The sequence below is a fragment of the Ictidomys tridecemlineatus genome, chromosome 12, assembly GCF_052094955.1.
Source record: "Ictidomys tridecemlineatus isolate mIctTri1 chromosome 12, mIctTri1.hap1, whole genome shotgun sequence".
NCBI lineage: Eukaryota > Metazoa > Chordata > Mammalia > Rodentia > Sciuridae > Ictidomys > Ictidomys tridecemlineatus.
Genome location: NC_135488.1, coordinates 92,414,550 through 92,439,654, shown reverse-complemented (window position 1 = coordinate 92,439,654; position 25,105 = coordinate 92,414,550). Strand labels below are relative to the sequence as shown.

The following is a 25,105-nucleotide window of genomic DNA, read 5'->3' as shown; positions in this document are numbered from 1 at the left end:
GTGTCCGCCGAGAACTAAAAAAAATAAATATTAAAAATTAAAAAAAAAAGAAAATTAAGAAACAAGAATAATGAATGACAAAAACATTAGCTTTCGCCCTTCAGAATTAAAGACATCTGATTCATCTTTAATGAAAGAAAATCTGACTTCTAATTCTACTTTTAATTTTGAGTAAGCTCTTTTATATCTGTAGCTCTTTGTGAGGTCAGTCAGTTGGAAATTAAATAATTTATAAAGTTCATCTTAATCCTACTCTCAGAACAAAGGGAAGGTAGGATTTCACATGCAAAGAAATATCTGCTCTGAATAGAAAAGCAGAATCAGATCCTGTTTAACAGAAGTAGGATTATCAATGAAGTTTAAAATGATACTCCATGACAAAGTCAACTTTTTTTTTCCTGCTAAGCCTATATCAGAAAACTTAAAATGATTTGAGCCATAAAAGAACATTTATGAAGGAGTTACTGATAGAGCTATAGATAATACAAGAAAGGAAAACGGTAATAAGTGCTTAAGCTGGGTGAGGGTTCCAGGAGCCTTCATCATACTGTTTGGTTTTACTTTTGGATATATTTGAAATTTTTACTCTGGTAAAGTAGAGCAAAGAATAATATAATTTATGTTTTATTGTCTTGTACCATCTTTTCTGTTTCAATTGTCCAACTTTATACTTACCAGCAAGACCGTGAGTATCCTTTATAAAATGTTTCCTTTTTGGCTGCATCACAACACTGTCAGTATTTTCTGAAATGTAAATCAGGACAGTCTAATATAAGACCTGTGTTCATGTTGTTTACTAAGTATCAACATCGAACACTGAATAATTCATTAAACAGAAGCCTACCTTTGCCTTTATGTGGCTTTGGATTTCGGTATACGAATCGATCCAAGAATCTCATTAGGGTGAAATCCTGCAGTGGGTCCCCGGGATACTGGATATAATTTCCCTGAAAAGAAAAAAATGGGGGAAAAAAATCGGTCTCTCCAGGTAAGAAAAAAGAAAAACATAAGCTTCTATTATCTTGTATCAAAGGCACAGATCATCGTTCAAATATTCCTCAAATACACACTGTACTACAAATGAATTAAATATACATATACATACACATTATATGATGCTATGTTGATTTTGTGTGTAGGTAAATAAGATGTGGCCATCCAACCATTAGCTGGGAATCAAACCCTAAAGTGGGAAACTCAGCAAATAGGGAGAGGGCAATCTTTCTCCAGAATTTTGCCAGAATGTAATGAATAACCATTATGGTTTTCTAATGTCCCACATTTCTATTCATCTCAGACATTGGGAAGAATTATTTGCTGCTCTACAAGTTGTTGTTCCTCTACAAGAGTAGTGGAAAAAAAATATATATATGATTCTAGATGGTGGAGAAAATATATGACCAATTATTGATTATCAAAACCTATATCACTTTTGAATATTTTAGACTTACCTGAAGGATAGTTTTTGCAAAAAGGGCCACGGAGGGATGAAAATGCTCTGATAACTAGGAAGAAAAATGTGAATAATGTCAATTTCTTTTCTTTCCTGATACTGGGATTGAACCTAGTAGTGCTCTATCACTGGACTATATCTGAACTCTACTCATTTTTTGAGACAGGGTCTCACAGAGTTGCTGAGGCCAACCTCGAACCTGTGATCCTCCTCCTCCTCAGCTTCCTGAGGTGCTGGGATTACAGGCGTGCACCACCATGCCTGGCTAATGCCAATATTTCTAAGATTGTCTCTTACTGCAATTAAACTTAAATTGAGGACAATCCAAAGAACTGAAACTTAATACATCAGAAAGATGATTCTCAAGCATTTCAGTGCCAGGACCATTTTATACACTTAAAAATCAAGGATCCCAGAAATTTTATTTTAGTGGGTTATATGTTTTGGTATTTATTAGCAATTACAACAGAAAACTTGTAAATAATTATAGTTATTTAAAATAATAAACCCATTACCTATTAATGTAAACCGCATGTTTATGAAAAATAGTTTTCAGACAAAAAAATTTACTATGTCAAGAAGAATAACATTGTCTTAGGTTATTTTCCTTTACTTTTTAAAATGTTTATTTTTTAGTTGTAGTTGGACACAATACCTTCATTTTATTTATTTATTTTTACGTGGTGCTGAAGATCAAACCCAGGGCCTCACACCAGCTAGGTAAGCACTCGACTGCTGAGCCACAACCCCAGCATTTGTTTTGCTTTTGAAGGTAATGGGGATTGAGCCCAGGGGCTGGCACATACTACCACTGAGCTGAATCCCCAACCCTTTTTTAAAATTTTATTTTGAGACAGGGACTTGACCTCAAACTTGCAATCCTCCTTGCCTCAGATTTCTGAGTAACTAGAATTAGAAGTGTAGGGCATTGCCCCTGGCTTAAATTACAGCTTTACAAATCTCTTTAATATCTGGCTTAATAAAAGACAATGGATTCTTTTTTATCTGCTACTGTATTCCATGTTATTTTACTTGAAGTATATGAAGAAAATGTGGCCTCGCATGGATATGTTGTTGGAAAATGAGGATTTAAATAATACCCTTTGACAAAAGCATGGAGATTTTCTTCTTTGATGCCACTGAAGATTAATTACAATTTGAAACTAAGTCAAGCTGTTAGCATTGTTTACTTATAATTATTTGGTGTACTTTGTATCTTTATGTTATACATTGGTCATCTGAAAAATACCAACTGACTTAGGTAGTCTTCCAAATATTGGTACAATTTATTATAGAACGATCATAGTGTCACCACTAATTTCATCAGAAAAGTTTTTTTTACCTAGGGATATGCTGTTATACTGTCAAGCTCAAGATAGTGGTTATAAGATTTCTAAAAATTTTAATCTTTGCTTGAGATCTTGAATTTCATTATTAACAACAAATAATGTTGGTTGTTTTCCTTGAAGCAACAGGATTGATTCATTTTCAAAAAAATGCCTCCCAGATCCCTATGCATGAGTAAGCCGTTTGTTAGTTTTACGAAAAAGCAGTTACGTGAGTTTGGATTGGCTACCCAAGAGTTCCCTGAGACATGAAAGAATCTTCACACTACAGAAATGTGCTATGGAAAATCGAATAGACATGCACTTTAAGGTGAAGACTCACTGAAAAGGCATCAGGGATCCTGAGAGGTCTGTGATAAACATTTTAATAATAGTTGTATAGGAAGAAAATATTTATCATTTACAGGAAAAATGGAAACTTTGATGTGTTAAATCCACAAGATCAAGACTATACATAGCACAAATGAAGTGAAAGATAATTTGGAATTATTTTACCTTTTTGAGTTCCCAAAGACTTGTATTTTCAGCTCCACAGAACAAAGGGTTTCTACTGAATGGATCATATGTTTTCAGTTGTTTGCCACCTAAAACCCAAAAATAGTATTTTTCAAATGCTTTATTTCTAGTCCAAGATGCCATTAAAACTACTATGATCAATATTTTCATAGATAGATAATCTTAATTAGCCAGGCTTCCTAGCTTAAAAACTCCAAATCTCTTCAAGAATTTATCTTGGTATCTAAGCTAACATTTGTTCTTGAATAAACCAAGCTCAGGTACTAACACATCCCTTCATTACTTTTCAAATAGCAACAGAAGGTGCTGAGCCACAAATCCAGGTTCATAAATGTGAAGATGGAAATTACCTGAAGATAGAATAGGTTTGAAGTTCTTCTGTATTTGTAGAGTGCTCCAATTATTTGTCTTTAGAGTGTTTCTAGAAATAATTCTTACTTGGAACAGATTTATACTATGTTCACGTTTTCAGAAACTCAGCATTGGGCTGTGATTGTAGCTCAGTGGTAAAATGCTTGCCTAGCATGTATGAAGCACTAGATTCGATCCTCAGCACTACATAAAAATAAATAAATAAAATAAAGGTATTCTGTCCATTTACAATTACAAAAAAAAAAAAAAAAAATAGGGCTGGGGATGTGGCTCAATAACAGAGTGGCCTTGAGTTCAAACCCCAGTACCCCCCCTCCCCCCACAAAAGAACGAAGCTCACCATTATTCAAAAACCCAGTGTAAACTATCTCACAATGCACACCTTGTCATCCTTCTAAAGGATTTTTCTCAGGTTAGTCTTCATGATAACTGATGAATTCTTATAAAAACATTCTACGACAGATTTAATTCAGTTTGTGTATGTGGAAAACCACTTAAGGTTTCTAAGTCACAGAAAGTTTTACTATCTGAAAACACTGCTTTAAGAAACTGTAGATGGGCTGGGATTGTGGCTTAATGGTAGAGCGCTCGCCCAGCATGCGTGGGGTCCTGGGTTCGATCCTTAACAACACATATAAATAAATAAATGGAATAAAGGTATTGTGTCCAACTACAACTAAAAAAATAAATATTAAAAAAAAGAAACTGTAGATGGTCAAATAAAAGAACAAAAAGGTCTACACAATTCACAACTTATGACAAAATGCTTTTGTTCAGAAACTACTTGTTTATATTCATGTATTTAAGGGCTTTGCATGTAAAGATAAAAGGTCATGAAATTAAAATTGGCTCAACTTTTATATAGCTGAAGGAAATGAGACTTATTGTACATCTCAAATGTTCAATTTTTTCACTTAATCCTCACAGCTCTACTTGCTTTAATTTCTGATTATCTATTTTAAAATGCATAGTTATCAATGTCTTGCTATATTTAAAATTTACTTCTACGCCTGGGGATACAGTTCCATGGTAGAATATTTGCCTAGTATAGACAAGTATATAGTTTGATCCTCTACATCACCAAAAAGAAAAGAAAATTTCTGTGCAGATCAAAGAGAAAACTAATTAGCTGGTTTACGAATTCAAGAGAAAAATTTAAAGATTCAAAAGCCCTCACCTTTCAAGTTATCAAAATGTACCCAGGAAGGAGTCTTTGGTTTTGTGGTGTCTGTGTCGCTTTCAGGCACTGCTTCCTCTGTTTGCACTTTTTTCATTGTATCCATTTCTGTTTCTTTGTCTGCATCAGTGAATTTTTCTATGTCTTCATCATCTCCTATGTCAACAAAATTTTCTTCATCATCAGACTCCTAAAAAAATGGTTTAATAAATTTATGTTAATTAACTGGAAGTTGCAATAAAGTCAGTCTTCAATCATGTGATATAGAACTTTGAAGAAATACTTTTGCAATTTGGTGAAACATGAAAAGTCTAATAAATAAAATGTTGGGCTTGAATGATATGTAGATTAAGAGAGATAGCATCCTTTTATTTCTAAATGAAAAAGTGTTAAATTTTGAGCCAAGAGCTCCTAAGGTTTTGGAACTTTACTACTTAGCCCACAAATAAATATTTGGTATATTGTAAATAACCCTATGAGGTGCTATAATTTTTTTTTTTCATTTTGCAATTGAGGAAACAAATTAAGAGATCTATTAGTTCTATAATCTTCTATAACTTTCTCACAATATTGGAGTTTCTAGTATAATACAATTTATTACAAGTAAAGGGATCAAGCAACCTGTCCCTACCTAGCTAATTGTATACCTGGCATTAAAATCTAGGTCTGTCTGACTCTAGACCGCACACTGTGCTCCAGAGAACTAAGTTACCTTCACTGAAGCAAAGAAAAATAAAACAAACCACCAATATATTTTAGCTCATACTTGATTTAAAAAACAGTTTTCAAACATACCGGGTGATCATTTAATTGACTTCTTAAACCTGGTTTTGCTTTAAAGATCTCAGACACAAGATATAAAGCTCCACATATGAAAGGTGGCATCTGTGTGCAAGTAACCTGAAGCAACCGCTTCACAAAAGCCTTCACACGACGCAACACAATGTCAGCTTTCAGAGATTTGTAGACAAGGTTAAGAAACATAGCTTGCTTGGAACACATCATCAACCCAGGATCCAACATCTTTCTGTAAAATAAAATCAATACAGAGGTATAACTTTCCTACTTACATTAGAGGAAATAGGTAAAATGTAAATTAATGACCTGAAGAGAAAGAGTGATGATGGTAACAAGGGAAAAAAAGTCACAGGAGCAAAAAGCATTTTGTTTTATGGTTTCCTCTCCTTTCTGTTTTATAAACTAACTGGACACAACCCTAATAGTGTAAAGTTTATAAGAATATAGCACCCCACTAAAAGGCTAATCTGAAACCAAATAATGAAAAAGCAGTGAGCCAGAAGACCTGCTTTTCTCCACATATTAGTACCTACTCACTGGGTGACCAGAGGCATCCCCACATGGCTCTAGTGAACACTATCTATGAATAATAGAAAACTAAATTGTGAGGACTTCAGAGAATCTCTGGTCCAATGTATTAGCTGTATAGTATCCCTTCCATATATGCTATTCTTTAGGTCCAAAATGCTTTTCCCCACTTAGAGACTATCTAAAATCAATTCCTCCTCTATTATCCTCTCATTTTCATATTCATGTTCTTCACAGTTTCACAAACTTTGTTTCTTTGGCTTTCCTGCCTTTCTCCTAAGTTCCAATAGAACACGGACTCTGCTTATTTTTTACTGTGTCCTTAATGTCTGAACTAAGGGCTCAATGTTTTTTGAGTGAATAAATGAATATCCAAAGTAAATGTTTGTGCATTCCTCACTCTCACTAGGAATCCAATTCCATTTTGGACAGCTAGAAATCTCCTCACTCACTTGGGGGGTGCTGAGGCTCAAACTCAGGACTTCACATACGCTAGGCAAGTCTCTTACCATTTAGTCCCCAGAAATCCCTTCTTTATCCAAAGCCGAAATCTGTTCCTATATAATCTACAAACATGAATTCTAATATCCCCTGAAGCAACACAACCGAACTATATTTTTACCGCACAGCTTTTCAACTACTTGAATCTATATAGCTAATAATAGCTATATAATAATAGTGTTTCTCTCTCCTCAGAGTCTTCTATGGGGTGCTCAATTCTAATATCATTAACTTTTATTTTTGGGAATGCTGGAAATTGAATATAGGGCCTCTTACCATTGTTCTACCACCAAACTATACCCTATTATGATAATTTAAAATATTCTTCAACTAGAATCCCACAGATGCCCCAACTGGTCTGGATCTCTACATATCAGGTCATCTAACTAGGTTAGCTTTAATAACGTGGGATCATTGCTTCCTTTACTCTTAAGCATTTCCATTAACTTCTTTTCATTAGTAGTAGAAATGAAAATATATGTTTCTATATTGCTCTGTATACCCATTTTCCCTGTTGTCAGTTCTATAATTCTAGAATATCTCAGTGATAAAGAGAATATTGTATTACTCAGATTTCTTCCTTCACACTTAAACTTTTCAATATTTTTACCCATGCAACTCAGTTTTAATCATAAATTCCATCCCAGGTCAACAGATTTGAGAATTTAGACATGTTTTCATCACGACAGAGAGCATTTTCCTAAAGTTTTTAAAATTTATTTTAGTTGTAAATGGATACAGTATCTTTTTATGTCTTTATTTGTATTTGGTCCTGAGGAGTTACACGTGTGAGACAAGTGCTCTACTACGGAATTACAGCCCTAGCCTTCCTTAAGTTTTTGATAAATCATATTTTTGTCATCCAAATCACATTTCTTTGATCCTTCAATTAAGTAGGATTTTTAAAATTTAATGAATTCTTAGTAAAGCCAAGAGCAAATAGATCATTTAAGAGGGCTTAAAAGTTTTAAAAGAAATTCATCTCTGAGAGGTGTTGGCTAATAGTAATTGAAAAGAACTTGGGAATATATTTGTCCTCTGAGATAGACTGTTGCATTAAACAGACTGCTATTACAAGGATGAGAAAACACTTTTCAAATAGATTCCAAATATTTTCTAAAAATATTTCTATGACCCTCAAAAATTAAATAAAACCTCCAAATTTCTACATTTTCAGCTTTGAACTTTTGTTTTCTCAGCGGTAGAACGCTTGCCTAGCACGGGTGGGACCCGGGTTCAATCCTCAGCACCACATAAAAATAAAGGCATCGTGTTGTGTCCATCTACACCTAAAAAAAAAAATCTAAATTTCTTTTTAGTTATACAGTAGAATGCATTTTGATATATTATACATACATGGAGTATAATCCCATTCTTGTGACTGTACATGAGTTACATGGAGTTACACTGGTCTTGTATTCATATATGAACATAGGAAGGTTATGTCTGATTGATTCTACCGTCTTTCCTATTCCTATCCCCCATCCTTTCCTTCATTCTTCTTTGTCTAATCCAAAGAACTTCTATTCTTCCCTCCCCTTCTTAATGTGTTAGCATCCACATACATTTGGCTTTTGTATTTTTGGGATTGGCTTATTTCACTTAGCATGACAATCTCAAGTTCCAGCCACTTACTGGTAACGGTCATTATTTCATTCTTTAGTAATATTCCATTGTGTACATATGCCACATTTTCTTTTTTGGAACTCTTCTTAAATTATGAATGGTAAGTATCAATTACTTAAAAAATCACAGATTCTTTAAAAAGTGTTGTGTAAGATCTTTGAGATTCTTTTTAGTGTACCAAAGAAATGACTTCCATTACATCTCCAGTTCTATTTCCTTAATATCCCAAAAGATTTAAAACAAAATGTTAATTTTCAAATACAGATGGTAAGATATGACTTTAATTAAAGTTCGTGAGTAGCAAGTTGCTGAGGGAGGTCTAACTGCAGTTTTCTAACTCTTCCTTGAGCTCTACACAGGGAACTGCACGTGCTATATTAGATCAAGTTATTTGTCATGTTTATGTATTAGAATGCTTTGTACCTACCTGTATAAGGCTGTATAATATCGATCTGATATTGTCTGCTGAGAATTCATTACCTGGAAAAGCAACATTAAAGCCTGCACACTGGTATTAAAGTTTACAACATGCAACACTTTGAACAAAGTATCAACCTGCTCTTTCACTTTCTCATCACCTGTCTCCGAATAAGGGTATGCCCTATTCACACCTGTTAGAAGGGCACTAAGCATTTTTGACTCAATATCTTTTTTCTTGATACAAGTCCGAAAAAAACAAAAATAAAGAGTTATTAATTTGTTAGCCAATTCACTTTCTTCATGGGAGAGGACCATTTGATTTAAAAAGCAAATTGCATAATACTGAGCTTTGGAGCTGATATTTGAACGAAAGAGTAGCCTTTCTACTTCACCACACACAACTCCTTTCATATTGGGATGTTTACAAAGTAATGTCTCTAACAGGTGGGAGGCTTTTGTGGCTATTCTGTTCTGAGGATCTCCCAGTTTATTTACCACTTGAACAAGAAGAGCCTTTTCTTCCTCAGGCTTGTTACAAAGAAGCTCATGAGCAGCTGTAAGTGCTCGAGTTTTAGTGGTTACTAATGAATCATGACTTAAAGTTTCTAAGACCTGAACAAATTCAGCTACTAAGTGTTTTAGTTGGTGTTCAAAATACCACAATATCAACCTTCTATCTCTTGAATCCTTGTTGCCACTGGACAACTGTTCTAATTTGTTGAATGGACGCTGACTGAAAATCTGTAACTTTCGACTTTCTGGCAAAAGGTCTGTAATGAGTAACTCTTTGAAAGTATCCAAAGCCATGAGGCACTGCTGTTTGCTGCCCTTCTTTTTAACAAGGTTCACAAGAGTTTCTACAAATTGGAGTGTGTGAATAGCATCATCCTGGATGAGAAGGATCATGGCTGCCATCCGGTCACCTAGTGTCCCTGATGATACAATCGCCTTCATCCAGGTAGAAGAGGCTCCCTTTTGATTATTCGTCTTACTTTTGAATAAGTTAACTTCATGCTCATATAGCTTCTGAGCCAGAGTTTTGTACTTAGACACAATATCTTGAGGCTGAGGTTCCAAAGAATATTCATTGGTATAATCCAAATCATACCATTTGCCCCCAGGCTTGAGTAACAACGTCTGTCTCTCAAAAAATTCAAAGATGTCTTGTTGTTTATCTTTCTTTACTTTTGATATGGTACCACTGTTCTTATCAGAACGCTGTTCTGGCCTCTTATTTTTCACCTTATTGATTGATGTCCGTTCACTTTCTGTTGCATTTTGCTTTTTATTATCTATGTTAGATACTTTTGTTTCTTTTTTGTTGGCATTTTCCTTTTTAGGTTGTTCATCATCTTCAATGAAAGATTTTGCATATTTGGCCAAACTAAGATTTTGAATAAATGCTTCCAGTTCACCTTGCTGAAGATCATCAACTGCTCCCTTTTTCCCTCCATCCACCACTTCCTCATTTTCATCCAAAGTAGCCAGCATAAGGTAATCTTGCTGTATAAAAACATAAAAAGTTAAAAATATATCACCAATCCAACACTTCAGTTACAACTTCATCTTTGAAATCAATGAAACATTGAATTACAGTATTACCTGGGCTTTTACCCTCCCTCCAAATACTTGATGGATCCAAATTTAAATGTGCCAAAACCATAAAATAAGTGAAGAAGGTACAACATAAAAAAAAAAATTTAGAATGGGAAAAATCTTAAAATTCAATGTAAAACTCAGGGCCCACAAAAGATAGGATCAGTAAATTTATCACTCTCTCACACATAAAACATATAGAAAAATAAAAAGACAAATGAAAACTGAAAAGAAAATTGTAGCAACTCATAAAAGTAAAGCTCATTACCTTAGTACAAAAGGTTTTGCGTATCAGTAAAAAAGCGAGAAGTACCCAACAGGAAAACATGCAAAGGATAGCAACATGATAGAGAAAAACGGTTCTTTAGAAGATATGAAAAGATGCTCAACTTTGTTAGCATTTGTACAAATTCAAGTTAAACTGCATTTGGTGAGGGCAGGAGCGCTTTCACATATGGTTGATGTGAATGTAAACTGGTACAACCTCTACGGAGGGTGATTTATCAACTTTAATCAAAACACAAGGCACACACATATCCGTTAACCCAGCATTTCCATTTCGGCAAATTTAAATCACACATATACTTACAAATATGGGGGTGAAAAATGTCTAAAGTTATTTACTGCATTATTTAAAGTAGCGAATCATTGGCAACAATTTAAATATTCATAATAGATAAATTAAGACACAAAATGATTTATGCAGATACAAGTCCAATAACAGAATTTTATACAGCCACACAGAAGGATCTCTAAGACAGAAAAAAAGATGCAAAATATATGGCAGCATTTGTGTAAAGAATAACAATACATGCGTATACTTCATTTACATAATTGTGCATGTGTGAGGTCTAGGATATACCTGGAAGATATAAAATACAAAATAAAGTATAAAATATAATTGCTGTCTAGAAGATAAATTGCATATCAGGAGATAAAAGTGGGACAGAAGATTTTTCATTGTGTGCCACCCCAATAACCTTTTAAAGTTTATATCGTATATATATCACTTATTCAAGAATTAAATATAACCCAAGTATGAAATAAACAATAAATCTGTCCATATGATTACATTTATCCTTCCTCTAACAGCACCCCTCCCCCACCCCTCTCCAAACTTAGGCACAATTCTGTCTTTGACTTTACACTGTCTGTTCCATCTGACTGGACAGACACATGGCTCACCTTTCCTTTTCCTCAAGTTTTTGCTCAAGTATCTTCAGACATGCGTTTACAGGTCATCTCATTTAAAACTGTAATGCCCTCTCAACTCTGTACCCTCCTCCTTTTTCTCTGGCACTACTTAGCATCTGATGTACTACCTAAAGTTTGTTTACTGTTTCTCTTAACTTGGAAAGTGAATTCCATAAAAGGGAGGCTTTTGGAGCGTACAGCGTGCATGCCCAAGCCCCCTTTGAGTACAGAAGTTCCAACACAGGCCATCAAAACATTAAAATCACGAGGTCAGGACCAAGAAGTCCGTTTTCTCGGACCTGATGCAGTGATGGTTATACCACGTCAATAACATGAGGATCGCTTATTCCCTGAAGAAGGCCACAGCATAAAACGTTCAATCCAGACTTTTTCTCTTGCAAAGAGCGGTGGAAAGAAGCGAGGGAAGCGCACCGAGCCCATTCTACAGCTCTGATCTGGATCCGCAGGGCTGGAGCGGCGGACCACTGCCCTGATACTCTCAGAACTGCTCCGACACCCGCCCGGGTCTCCCTTCCGTGGAAGCCTCCGGCCGTTACCTTGGTGCCTCCGAGCCGTAACACTTCCTCCAGGGAGAACCCATTCTCGGATTCACCGCTATCATCTTCGTCCTCCTCATCCGGATCGCCTACCGCCTCTTGCCCAGCCCAGGGCCGCTTGGCGTGGAACTCCAAAGGCGCCTTAGCAGCCGCCATGCCTAGCGGAGCACGCGCGCGCAATCTGCGGGCCACTTCCGCTTGTCACGTGACGTACTTCCCCGTGGGGGCGTGTCATCTCCCGGAAGCGACCGCAATCCCCGCCCTCGGGGCGGTGCATGGGTGCTTGAGACGGTCAGCATGTGGGTCCCAGTGAGGTCCGCTGTGCGGCCTCTGTGGAACGCCGCGCGCGTTGGTAAGCGTCGGCTCCGCAGAATCCGGGCTCCAGTGGAATCGACTAGAGCGCCTCCGGTGCTCCTTTGGGATCTCCTGGGGCTCAGGGGCTCACCTCCAGCCAGAAGGCGCTCGGGGCCGGAGACTGGAGTCCCGCCACACGCTAAATGGCTGTGAGATCGTGGCCATAGTGCGTGCCTCCTCTGCGCCTTTTGGGCGCGCTGCGCACGGTATTCTGCTTTCAGGGCTGGATTTAGCGAAGCTGCCTTGAAACCTGTCAGGCTGCTTGCACATACAGATACTGAGACTTATAATGGGGCCTACTTGACCTGTGTTTTTCAGTCATTCCTTGCATTTGGAGAGGGAAATACTTCAGTTCCGGGAATGAACCGGCAGAAAACAACCGGGTGACCCCAATGCTGCGGCATCTTATGTACAAAATAAAATCTACTGGTCCCATCACCGTGGCCGAGTATATGAAGGAGGTGTTGACCAACCCAGCCAAGGTATGGGTTTGACTCCTGAGGATGCAGAGGCCCCGTCTTTCCTGTTCTAAAGTCCTCTTAAGGACTGCCATAATTTTTTTTTGACCTGAATTTTCTTGTCAGCTCTACAAATCCATTTGGTGGAAGCCTGTAATTCTTTATTTTAGACGTTTTTACATTTTGCTGGGTTAAATGTGATACCTGTAGAATTCTGGGATTGGTTCGGCCAATTACTGTTGGAATTGGTGGAGAGACACAAGTATACAGAGGTTTTCTAAAGGCAGGGAGCAGTGCTACAAGATAGGCGGCTTAGATGAGTGTGAAAGGTGAAAGGTGAGTGGTTTAGAAACAAAACTTGGACTCATAGGATCTGCTGATGGATTAAGTATGGAAAGATGAAGAAAAGGAAGGAATCAAGACTGATTCCTAGATTCTTCAGCTATTGTGTGATGGTGGTGATTTGAGGTTAAGATAGAGTTGATCAGGTTTGAAGGAGCATTGGGGAAGAAGGTCTACATCAGGAGCTGCATCTTATACATACTGTGTTGGCAGTGACATCCAGGTGGAGATAGTAAGTAGGCAATTGGCTATAGGAGTCTAGAGTTCAGGTGAAAGTTTAGGGGTGTATGTGTGAATTTGATTGTCATCAGTGTATGGTGATTAAAGACAAGGAACTGGAAAGTGTGTACTTACAGAAAGAAAGATTTCCAAAATTAAGATTTGGTCTAACTCTAAAATTTAGTGTTGAGGTTCTTAACCTAAGGATCCTTGAATGGAAATCTGGGGAGTTTGTGAACTTGAACTGAAAAAAAAATTTCTCCTTCATTTTCATTAACTTCTAACAGCAGTTTAATATTTCTTCAATTATGAACAGGAAGAACCAGTAACATCCCACAATATCTGTGACTTTGTTATTAGTGGAAATCACTGATATATTATATAGATCACAGCTGTTTCAAAATACCATTGTACTCATTCCTACTTAAAAACTTAGTCTTTGGTTTGATTTTTGTATCTTAATAAACTAATAAAGAAGTATATATATTTTATCACAAATGTATTTTTTAACATTTGATAATTATTTTTAACTTGATTTTTACAATGCTGTATATTTAAAATTTTGTGCATTTTTAAAAACACTATGAGGCAGGAGGGGTAGGCAGGGTCTTACTCTGGTGGACTGTAAGAGCAGGGAGGGGGGAAAAGTAGGGAGGACAGAGATGGAACACTACATGGCTGAAAAATTGAGGAGTAATTGTTTTTTGTCAGTTCTGTAAAATCATTATTACTTTGTAAAATTTAGGTAAATAGTATACTGTCTTTATCTTGCCTAGTTACAAAAGAGAACTTTGACACTTGAATTGTTTGATACTTTGAATTGCTTTGCTGCATATTATATAAGATTTCGAAGGAGTGTTTTTAAAAAGCCTTAATTGAAAATTAATTTTTCTCCATTTTCTCTTTTTACTCAGGGATATTACGTACACCATGACATGCTAGGAGAAAAAGGAGATTTCATTACTTCACCTGAAATAAGTCAGATCTTTGGCGAGGTAATACCCAATGTAATCTATAATAGACACTATAATATTTAATATAATAAACATTGGAAAGCACAGCAGATCAAGTTGTATTAGTTGATAATAGTTTTTTACAAGTTTTTTTTTTTTGGTATGTGTGTGTGTGTGAGATTCATCAAGTTTTAAAAACTTTTAGAGGGAATAGGGAGGCAATAGAGGAAAATGGTAGAGAAGACATTTGAAAAGTTTATACTTCTCTGTGGAAAAGGAAATGAAGAGAGGAGAGGGACAAAGAGAAGGAAAGATGATGAAAGTAAAGAGGTTGGAAGAGGAGAACCAGAGGAAATATTAGAATGGAAGCAGGAAAAAAAGAAAATGTAATAAAGAACACTGAAGAATTAGTAGACTCAAGATGAGGTCTAAAGCTCCCAATCATGATTTATCCATAGTTACAGTAAAAATCTTCTTTCCACTAAAACAGAATTTTAGTTCATTTATTTCCATAAAGTACCTTTGGTGATTTAGAAATAAGAAATTATACACAAGTGGAAGTAAATACAGGTATTGAAAAACTAATTATATCTAAGAATTATGTATTTATAAAATCATGTGAGTATGAAGAAATGGCATAATGGCATTTCATGTCTGTCTACTTTCAAATCTTGAGAATCTTTCTGTAAGTGGTTATCCTCTTATTTGTTTCATGGGGCCTTTTACAGTGAAGGCTGTCATATTACTTTCTCCTGTTGATAAGCTTTCTACATGGTGTATATTATGATAGCCTTGGTGAAGTTCCTGTGTTTATGTGTGTGTGTATATATATATCAAATAACAGAAGAAATATTTTGCTTTCTGGCATAAAGTGCATTATTTATGAGGAGTTTTATATTCTTTAATACTTTATAATGCTTTATGTTTTTCCATGTCATAGCTAATAGGAATATGGTTCATTAGTGAATGGATCGCTGCTGGAAAAAGTGCAGCTTTCCAGCTGGTGGAACTGGGCCCAGGTCGGGGTACCCTCACAGGAGATATTTTGAGGGTAAGTAATAAAAAAAAGTGTGTAAGTCACATGTAGATTAGTTTTCTTAATATGATGTTTGAATTCCTCAGCATGCAGTCCTACCTCCTTAATCTTATATTTCTCAGCTAAAATATAATAATGTCAGAGAAATGTAATGGATCATCTTTATTTATTATCTGTAAGCTTAAAAAATATGGTAGAGAGAATATAAAGCTAAAATTATGAAATGTTTGAAGACGTTATGGGAGAGTATATTTGTCTTCTCAGTAAGGAAGATTTTTAAAAATTATATAAAAAGCAGAGGCTGGGCTAGGGATATAGTTCAGTGGTAGAGTGTTTACCTAGTACATGCAAGGCCTTGGGTTTGACCCCCAGCACCACAAAACCAAAAAAAAAAAAAGCCCAGAAGCCATAAAGGAAAAGAGTAATAATTTAATTTCAACTATATTAAAATTAAGAACTTATTGTTAAAGAAATTATGAATGTCTTGTTTTTTCAAAGACTCTATAGAATGATGAGATAAGACAAAATAGGACAAGTTATTTCTAACACATATAACTAAAATAGTTATAATACATAAAGAACTGCTTTAAATCAATAAGCACATAACAGATAACTAAATAGAAAGATCAGGCTAGAGATGTGAAAAGGTACTTTATAAGAGAATATTGAAATGACTAATAAAAAGATGCTCAGTCTCTGATAGTTAGGAAAATGGAAATTAAAATTAGTGATGTAGCACTGTAACCCTTACCAGGTTAGAAGCCAGGTATGGTGATCCACACCTATAATCCCAGCAGCTCAGGAGACTGAGGCAGAAGGATTACCTGTTTGAGACCAGCCTCAGAAACTTAGGAAGACCCTGTCTCAAAATAAAAATGGACTCGGGGTATAGCTTAGTACCCCAGTACCAAAAAACCATAAAGAATATTAGAAAGTCTGGCAGTACCAAGTGTTAGTTAGGATGGGGCTATGTGGAGCATGAGAGTATAATTTGGTTCAACCACTTTGAGAAGCTATTGGATATTATCTAATATCAGTTATTTATTTATTAATTAATTAATTAATTTATTTATTTATTTATTTTGGGGATGGGTACCAGGGATTGAATTTAGGAGCACTCAACCACTGAACCACATCCCATTCCTATTTTGTATTTTATTTAGAGGCAGGGTCTCACTGAGTTGTTTAGCTCTTCCCTGTTACTGAGACTGGCTTTGAACTCATGATCCTTTTGTTTCAGCTTCCTGAGCAGCTCAGATTACAGGCGGGTGCCTGACCAGAATTATTTGTATTGTATGACCCAGCAGTTTTACTGCGATTCATACACCCTAGAGAATCTAGTATGTATGTGTACCAGGAGATATGTGAAAGATCATAGCAACATAATTTGAAATAGCAAAAAATTAGAAACAACCCATACAGTGAGAAATAAGCCAAATTATATATAGTCATCCAGTAGAACACCAAGTGCTGTTAGAATGCATGAAATCAGAATGTAGCAGTATTGAACATGAAATAAAATATTGAGCGAAAATACAATCTGCAAAATAATTCATATCATGATTGTATTTATATAAAATACAAAAACAGTCAACAGTAAGTAATATATATTTGATGATACAAATATAGTAATGTTCATAAAGAAAAGTCAGGAAGAGGTGAATTGGACAATCAGAATGGTAGTGACTTCTAAGGGTACAAGGAAAATGTAAGAGCTTTAGAGACTAGGTCATATCTCATTTCTTTTAAAGTGGATATTCTTATTTAAGTGGGTATTCTTCTATTCTATGTAGTACTTCATACAAACATTTAAGAAGCATTACTGTTTATTGTACCTGGCAAATAATAATTAAACATACTATTTTGGAATCCATTGTACCTGGCAATTCATTAAAAAAAATACAATGTACTCATTATGAATTTCTATTTATATTTCTGTTTTTTTTTTTCCCCCCTTTTTGATACTGGCGATTGAATCCAGAGCTGCTTTTTACCACGGAGCCACATCCCCAGCCTTTTTAAAATTTTTACACAGGGTGTCACTGAGGTGCTTAGGGCTGTGTTAAGTTGCTGAGACTGGCCTTGAACTTGTGATCCTCCTGCCATAGCCTCCTGAGTTGCGGGGATTAGAGGCATGCACTGCTATGCCTGGTTATAAATTATACATTTCTTGATGCTATATGAATTTTGATTGAATTAGAAATTAGAGGAGTTTTTTAAAGAAGATTTATAAACATCTGACAAGAATTTTGATTATATCAAATTGGGGGGTGGGATAGAATAACATTGATGATTTTAATTTCCAGGGTTCTGCTTTATTTAAGTTGGTAGTCATTTGCACATGAAATATTTTAATAAGGTTTTTAAGTAATATTTGTTAAAAATATTTTTAAAAAATCAAGTCCATCACTCCTAAAATGTATAAGGAATGTTTCTCTAGATCAAGTCTTAAGAACTCTTTAAGAGTCAAAGAATTTAAAGAAATGTTAAAAAAAATATAGCCAAAATATTACCTGTATTTTAGTTTTGATATTACTTTTGAGATATTTTTCTCTTGGCAAGTCTTTTCATGTATAATTCCATCTCAAAATTATATTTTGGATAAAATCATCTCATTCAAATGAATAGTCAGTCTGTACATTCATATCTCAAAGGTAGTAAGCCATTAACCCATCAAATTTAAATTCAAATAAAAATACTGTTGCACTGGCATTCAGATTTGAGTCTCAGAAAATACAGTTTAATCATCTTGAAGACAAGATTATTTTATAGACGTACAGGTTTTTTTTTTTTTTTTAGATTTCATAATCTGAAACATTGTTTTTATTGGATGCCAAATCTTTTTATTTGTTAATCATGATTTATCATTAAGAAATCTTGTATAGATTACTCTTAATAACTAATAGGTTGTGATTCTTATAGACTTCTGGAAGGTGGCTTGGGCCAGAAACAAATCTCTCTGAGGGAACATATTACTTATATTGTGACATGACTGAATTACTGTATTAAGTGGATAGAAAACCTAAAATTTACTTACATATTATATCTTGCCAATATTTATTTCTCTCTGTATTTAGGTGTTCAGTCAACTTGGATCTGTGCTGAAAAACTGTGACATTTCAATACACTTGGTGGAGGTGAGCCAAAAATTAAGTGAGATTCAAGCACTGACACTGACTGAAGAGAAGATCCCCTTAGAGCGAAATGCTGAATCCCTAGTTTATATGAAGGGTGTTTCTAAGTCTGGGATTCCAATTTCCTGGTACCGAAATTTACAGGATGTTCCAAAAGGTAATTACTTTACATTGTATAATGAAAGATTTTTTATCACAACTCCTCACAATAATGTTAGTTGACCATAACCTTTTACAGCAATATTATATATAATTGCTGCCGAAACCTATTACCCATAGAGAACATCTTTTTTTTTTCCCTCTAGAAAAGAGCACTGTAATGGAAGATAAAATTTTCTAACATTAAGGAGCAGTATATTTTATGTAGTCTTATAAAACAAAACAAATCATAAACCCCAAACCAACCAAAAACCAAAATGTGAATCTCTATTGTATTCTTTAGTGTTTCTTTGTAGTTACAATAGTACTGATTATAAAACAGCCCAACACAGCAAGGTCTGAAGGAAGCAGTATTAGTAGATGGGTTTAGTTTAATGAGTTAATCTTTTGAAAATCCTACTTCCTAAAGACAAGCAATGTGTCGTGATAGTAATCAGGAATTTGAATCTCAGCTCAAACCTAAAGTGTAGGTGATAGGATCTTGGGCAAGAAATCTAAGCCATTCCTCCATTCAGTCTTGTCAGTTGATTGTATGATTTAGATTTTTTCCTGCTAACAACTTTTGAGTTTTAATTTCTTTTAGGCCTTTTGATGAGTAGATTTAACTGATAATTCAGGTATGAAAGTTCTCTGACCTTGTTATGTGGAAAATGAGAATATAATATTATTCCTTTCTATATTTTATAAAGTATATTTATCATGAAAAGCAGGAGAGAGTTTTGATAGTAATGTGTATAGAAGTATCTCAGGCTCCAATACTGAGGAATTAGGCATTTTCTTTTTTACAGTTAATGTTTAAAACCAATTAATTGTCTCAAAATGCTGAATCATTAATTTTCTTGTTTTGTTTTTAAATAGGATACAGCTTTTATCTTGCACATGAATTTTTTGATGTTCTTCCTGTGCATAAATTTCAGGTATTGATGGAAAAAAATTTATGTTTATAATTAAATAATGAAACATCTTGAGTTGCAAGAATGAATATTTACATATGGACATTACTTATTGAAGTTATTCTTTTTTTTTTTTTGTACTGGGGATTGAACCCAGGTGTGCTCTACTACTGAGCTACATCCCCAGTCCTTTTTATTTTTTATCTTAAGACAGAATTTCACTAAGTTGCCCAGGCTGGCCTCCAACTTGTGATCCTTTTGCTTCAGCATGCCAGGTTGCTAGGATTACAGGCATGTACCTACCACCACAACTGGCTGTTGAAGTTATTTTTAACTGTTTATTTAGAACTTTGATGAACATGAATAATTAAAAAGCAAAAATGATATATTAACTATAACTCTTATCTTGGGATAATTATTAAAAAATTATTTAATTCTGAGAAATGATACATTTAGAAAATTTTGTATAGAAAATACTCAGTATTATATTTATGGTATGAGGAGAAAGCTAACAGTTTGGGAAAAGCATTCTGAGAACTTGCAAAAATTTATTCTTATGTGTTACTTTGTTTAGAAAACACCACAAGGATGGAGAGAAGTATTTATTGATATTGATCCACAAGTTTCTGATAAATTAAGGTTTGTTTTGGCTCCTTGTGCCACCCCTGCAGAAGCCTTCATACAAGTAAGAATATAGTTTTTTCTTCTTTCTCTTATTGCTGGCTATTCAAATTCTTCTGAGTTACTGTTTTAGAATTTTTCACAGGGTGAATTGCTAGCAATTGCTTTTTATTGAAAGTGAAAGTGCAGAGCATCTAGAGTTAGGAGAAGAAGTTAAAACAATTTCTTAAGTGTGTCACCTTAATGTCAACTAGTAAGAGAGAAAGCTAGTAATTACACATTAAATCACACAAGTCCCTCACTTTCTCTGTACCTGTTTCCTTACTATCAAATGGTGACAATATGGTCTACAAGATGAGTTCCATATCTGTGAAAGCAGTATATTATAGGTCACAGAAAAATAACGTAACAGATCATATTTATTGAGTTCTTTGTATGTATTACTCTGTATTTTCTTATTTAGCTTTCAAAGCAACTGTTGGGTAAGTTCTGTTGTAATCCCCATCTTTGGGTGTACTGTGGCTTTTCCTTCATGCTTCCACCAAATTCAAATTTGATTGTAGACTGCCAAAAAGATTCACTGCAGCATTCTATTCTCCTCAAGGAATAATTAGAAGAGCATATCTATCTTGGAGTTGTGTTTTAAAGATCTCCAAATACCTACATTTGGGAAGGTCTAAGGCTTCAGAACACCTTTATGATTCCTTTTCACCAAGGGGAGAAAAACTAATTTTCTGGACAGTAACTAAGAATTTCCTACCTCAGAAGTTATCAGTTTTAAAAGCACAGTTGCTTTTAAACATACAACTATGAATTAAGATTTCTTTGTCAAGTGTAAGTTAAAATATAAACACTTGTGAACATTTCTATTTTTTAATATTCTCTTTTTTAGGTGGTTACTGGGGATTAAGTCCAGAGGCACTCTACCATTGAGCTACATCTCCAGCACTTTTTAGTTTTATTTTGAGACAGGGTCTTGCTAAATTGCTGAGACTGGCCTGGAATTTGCAATTTTCCTGTGTCAGCCTCCCAAGTTGCGAGTTGCAGGCATTATAGGTATGTGCCACCACACCTGGTTTCTATTTTCACATTATATTTCATATTCTACCTAATTTTACTTGAATGACAAAAACATATTTATAAAGCTATCGAGAGTGAACCTTGGCAGTGAGGTGGCTCACACTTGTAAACCTAGCAGCCAGGAGGCTGAGACAGAGGATTCTGAGTTCAAAGCCAGCCTCAGCAAAAGCAAGGCGCTAAGCAACTCAGTGAGACCCTGTCTCTTAGTAAAATGCAAAAATAGGGCTGGGGATGTGACTTAGTGGGTGAGTGTCGCTGAGTTCAATCTGTGTTGCTGCCTTCCTCCCCTGCCAAAAAAAGAGGAATCCTTGTGGCCCTGGGAGTTGTGATTCTTTTTAGTTAACTTGGTTAGCATTTATGGATGAGGCAGAGTTTTCTCTTTGCACTTGAATGGGGTGAATGGTTGTGCTGTCTTTTGCCTTGTTGAAGAGCAGTCCAAGTTGGTTCAAACAGCACAGTAAGCTGAGGTTTGTCAGCTGATGCCTGAAGAGGCTAGCTTCATGATTTTTATAGCAACATTATAATAATTTATTTAGTTACACTTGGAGCCAAATAATTTATTATTTTATTTAGTCCTCAGTAGAAACCTATAATACATAAAATGAGAAAAAAGACTGAGGAAGGTTAAATAATTTATGTATCAATCAGCACTTAGAGGAGCTGAGATTCAATCTTAAGTCTGTCTTGACTGTACACATGTTATGCCTGTTACATCTGGGCAGGTCATTACCTCATTTTTAGGAGAGAGGGAGCAAAAGATAATGTATGATTTTACCATGAAAAAATCTCCAAATTTTCATTCATTTGAGGTATCAGTGAAAATTCAAATATATTAGTAAAGTTGACAAGCGTATTTGTCATTTATTAATGTCACCCCACAATAGTCACTTCGTTTTTAAAGCTAGTAAGCACTTCTTGTGGACCTTTAGACAATGGTTGAACATGTTGGGTTAAGGGTCTCAGGTATTCTGATACTAGTTTACAAGCTGATATCTCTAGATATAGTACATATCATTGGGATACTTTCTGCCCAAGAGAAGGCATCATAATATACTTGTTTAATAAAATTGTTTTGTTATATTGGGTTTATATTTTTTGTTCTTTTGTCACAATTTTTTGAGTGCCTATTAATGCTAGGCACTGTTCCATGCAGACAGAAATCTCTTTCTCTGGCTTTCAGCCCAGTGGAGTATGTTTATATATATTAGGACGTGAAAGTACTTTTACAGTAAGTAAAATGATAATGTACTTTGCCATTTGGTGGGTTGGAAGGGCATATCCCTTTTTATTAAGGAGATTAAAATGTGTGTAAACTTAGTGGATAGCATTAAAGCTTCAGTTCCATATAATAAAAAGGACGTCATTTGAAGTGTTTAGTGTAGGTAGAGAACACAGTCATATTGAGAAGGAGTTTATTTTTATTATAAACACTTATGAAATGCTCATTGTAGAATAATGTGAAAAGCCTTAAGGAAACATTTCTTTTTGATTGTTCCAACTATTCCCTCACCAGCATGATGAAACAAGGGATCATGTTGAAGTATGTCCTGATGCTGGGGTTATTATTCAGGAACTTTCTCAACGCATTTCATTAACTGGAGGTGCTGCACTGATTGCTGATTATGGTCATGATGGAACAAAGACAGATACCTTCAGAGTATGTATAATTCATTAACATGGTTGATTGGAATTTCATGGTTATCTTTGAAGCTCATGGAAGATCTTTGGTTTTTACATTGTTTAGAACTAATGATTCATGTTTTAATTATCTTTTTTTAATATATTTTTTTTAGTTGTAGTTGGACATAATACCTTTATTTTATTTATTTTTTATGTGGTGCTGAGGATTGAACTGAGTGCCTCACACATGCTAGGTGAGCACTCTACCACTGAGCTACAACCTCAGTCCTCATGTTTTAATCATCTTTAATCCTAGATCTTTCTCCTAAGCCCATTGTCCAACCATTGAACAGACTACTTGATTTCTTTAGTTGCAGAACCTGTTTGCATATATTCTAGTAAGCATCTGAATAATACAAATGGAAGTATTTCCTGTAAGTTCTTAAACTTTTCTGCCTTGCCTTCATTGAAAAAATGCCATTTCTTTTCAGATTTAATCTAGGTACATAATCAAACTTTTTCTATCAGAATTTTTAACATGTCTTTCCCCAACATTATTTTTCAGTGTTTCAATTTTGTTGTATATTCTTTAATCAAAACATACATAACTTGATGTTATTAGTCATTTCCTACATCTGTGGTTCTTAATTTCTAACTTTATTATTTTATATACAAATAACCTGAAGTTTGCTAAAAATGCTGATCTTTATCCTCAAGTCCAAAATTCTGATTAATCAGGTCTGAATGGAGACTAATAAACATGTTCAGGTGATTTCAGGTGTGCATGGTTGATAGACACACTTCATAACACTGTCTACGTTCTGATAACCTGAATTAATCTAGATAAATTAATGAGATCATCTGTTTCATGAGAAGTATTTATGAAAATGTTAAATAACTTTATGTTAAGAGCAGCATCTTTACATTCCAACTTTGCTCATTATGTTGGGTTTTCCATGCTTACATCTCATTTGAAGAAAGTGCACTATTGCATGTCTAAAAAACAAATTTAGACCATATTTTCCTTTTCAACAGATGCTATATAAAATGTGCAAATATAATAGTGTTTTAAAGTCTTGATTTTGATAGCTATAAAAAGGCAGAAACTTATTTCTTTATGTTCAAGGGGTTTTGTGGCCACAGGCTCCATGATGTCTTAACTGCACCTGGAACAGCAGACCTTACAGCTGATGTGGACTTCCATTATTTGCGCAGAATGGCAGAAGAAAAAGTAGCCTCTTTGGGTCCAATAGAACAACAAACATTTTTGAAAAATATGGGTATTGATGTCCGGTTGAAGGTAATGGTTTATTTTATTTTATTATCATTAAATTTATTAATTTCATAGTACTTCAAAAATTATTTTACTTAGGTTCATTTGGCTTTAATATTTTTGTAATTATGCAGCTCCATAGGTATTCCAGTCTTTCGGTTTTGTAGAATTTAGTATAACCAGACAGATGGAGGGTGGAACAGCCTGGTAAGTTTCCATATGGGGTAGAGTTAAGGCTTCTAAATAGGGTTCCTGTGTAAGAAAACCACACAGCAAATCACCAGGGGATGTTTGTTAAGAGCACAAATCCATAAATTTGGGTCAGAGAAACTTTTAATAACTTTTAATAAACTTTTTAATAAGCACCCTGTGATTTTTAGGTAATTAGAAATCACATTTTGAGCACTGGAACATTTAAGAATCAGTATTGTTTCACCTACTTAGGAATTCTTCTTCTGGTTACTTATGCTAAGAAATTTTTTCTTTTCAGGTTCTTTTAGATAAATCAGATGACCCATCAATGAGACAGCAATTACTTCAGGGATATGATATGTTAATGAATCCTAAGAAGATGGGAGAAAGATTTAACTTTTTTGCCTTGCTACCTCATCAGAGACTTCATGGTAGAAGTCATCAGATGAATGCACAGCAGTCAAGACCCTCTGCATCTCCTGTAGCTGGGTTTGATGAACTTACTTGGCGGTGATATTTCAGTTTGGACCTTTTATACCCCTCAATTGGCCTAAGAAATCAAAGTAAAGGGAATATATTTCATACATTAAAGGTAAACAGATGATTTTGGAGTATTTTATCTCTTCACAGCCAATGAAAATAACCTAAATAATAAACAAAATTACAGATCTTTTGGGTTGGAATGGA

The 25,105-nt window shown here is 34.9% G+C and overlaps 2 protein-coding genes across 3 annotated transcripts in view; one reads left to right on the top strand and one right to left on the bottom strand.

Annotated features, from left to right (window-relative positions):
• Cebpz (CCAAT enhancer binding protein zeta) overlaps nt 1-12,289 on the bottom strand; it is a 19,618-nt gene extending 7,329 nt beyond the window's left edge. Inside the window, exons 1-8 of one of the 2 annotated variants that reach the window (XM_005336545.4) lie at nt 12,085-12,289; nt 8,745-10,240; nt 5,660-5,891; nt 4,865-5,054; nt 3,295-3,383; nt 1,452-1,505; nt 845-947; nt 676-744 (exon numbers count right to left, since the gene is read on the bottom strand). In XM_005336545.4, the coding sequence (XP_005336602.1) occupies nt 676-744; nt 845-947; nt 1,452-1,505; nt 3,295-3,383; nt 4,865-5,054; nt 5,660-5,891; nt 8,745-10,240; nt 12,085-12,240 (2,389 nt within the window). In that variant the 5' untranslated portion in view covers nt 12,241-12,289. The remainder of the gene's footprint in view (nt 1-675; nt 745-844; nt 948-1,451; nt 1,506-3,294; nt 3,384-4,864; nt 5,055-5,659; nt 5,892-8,744; nt 10,241-12,084) is intronic. The other variant, XM_078029378.1, reaches the window with a different exon arrangement.
• Nucleotides 12,285-25,105, top strand: Ndufaf7 (NADH:ubiquinone oxidoreductase complex assembly factor 7). The gene is made up of 10 exons (XM_005336544.4): nt 12,285-12,436; nt 12,757-12,920; nt 14,372-14,452; nt 15,351-15,461; nt 18,524-18,737; nt 19,598-19,656; nt 20,207-20,317; nt 22,847-22,990; nt 24,080-24,253; nt 24,717-25,105. Exons 1-10 carry the CDS (start codon nt 12,382-12,384, stop codon nt 24,930-24,932), a joined length of 1,329 nt encoding a protein of 442 aa, XP_005336601.1. The 5' UTR covers nt 12,285-12,381; the 3' UTR covers nt 24,933-25,105.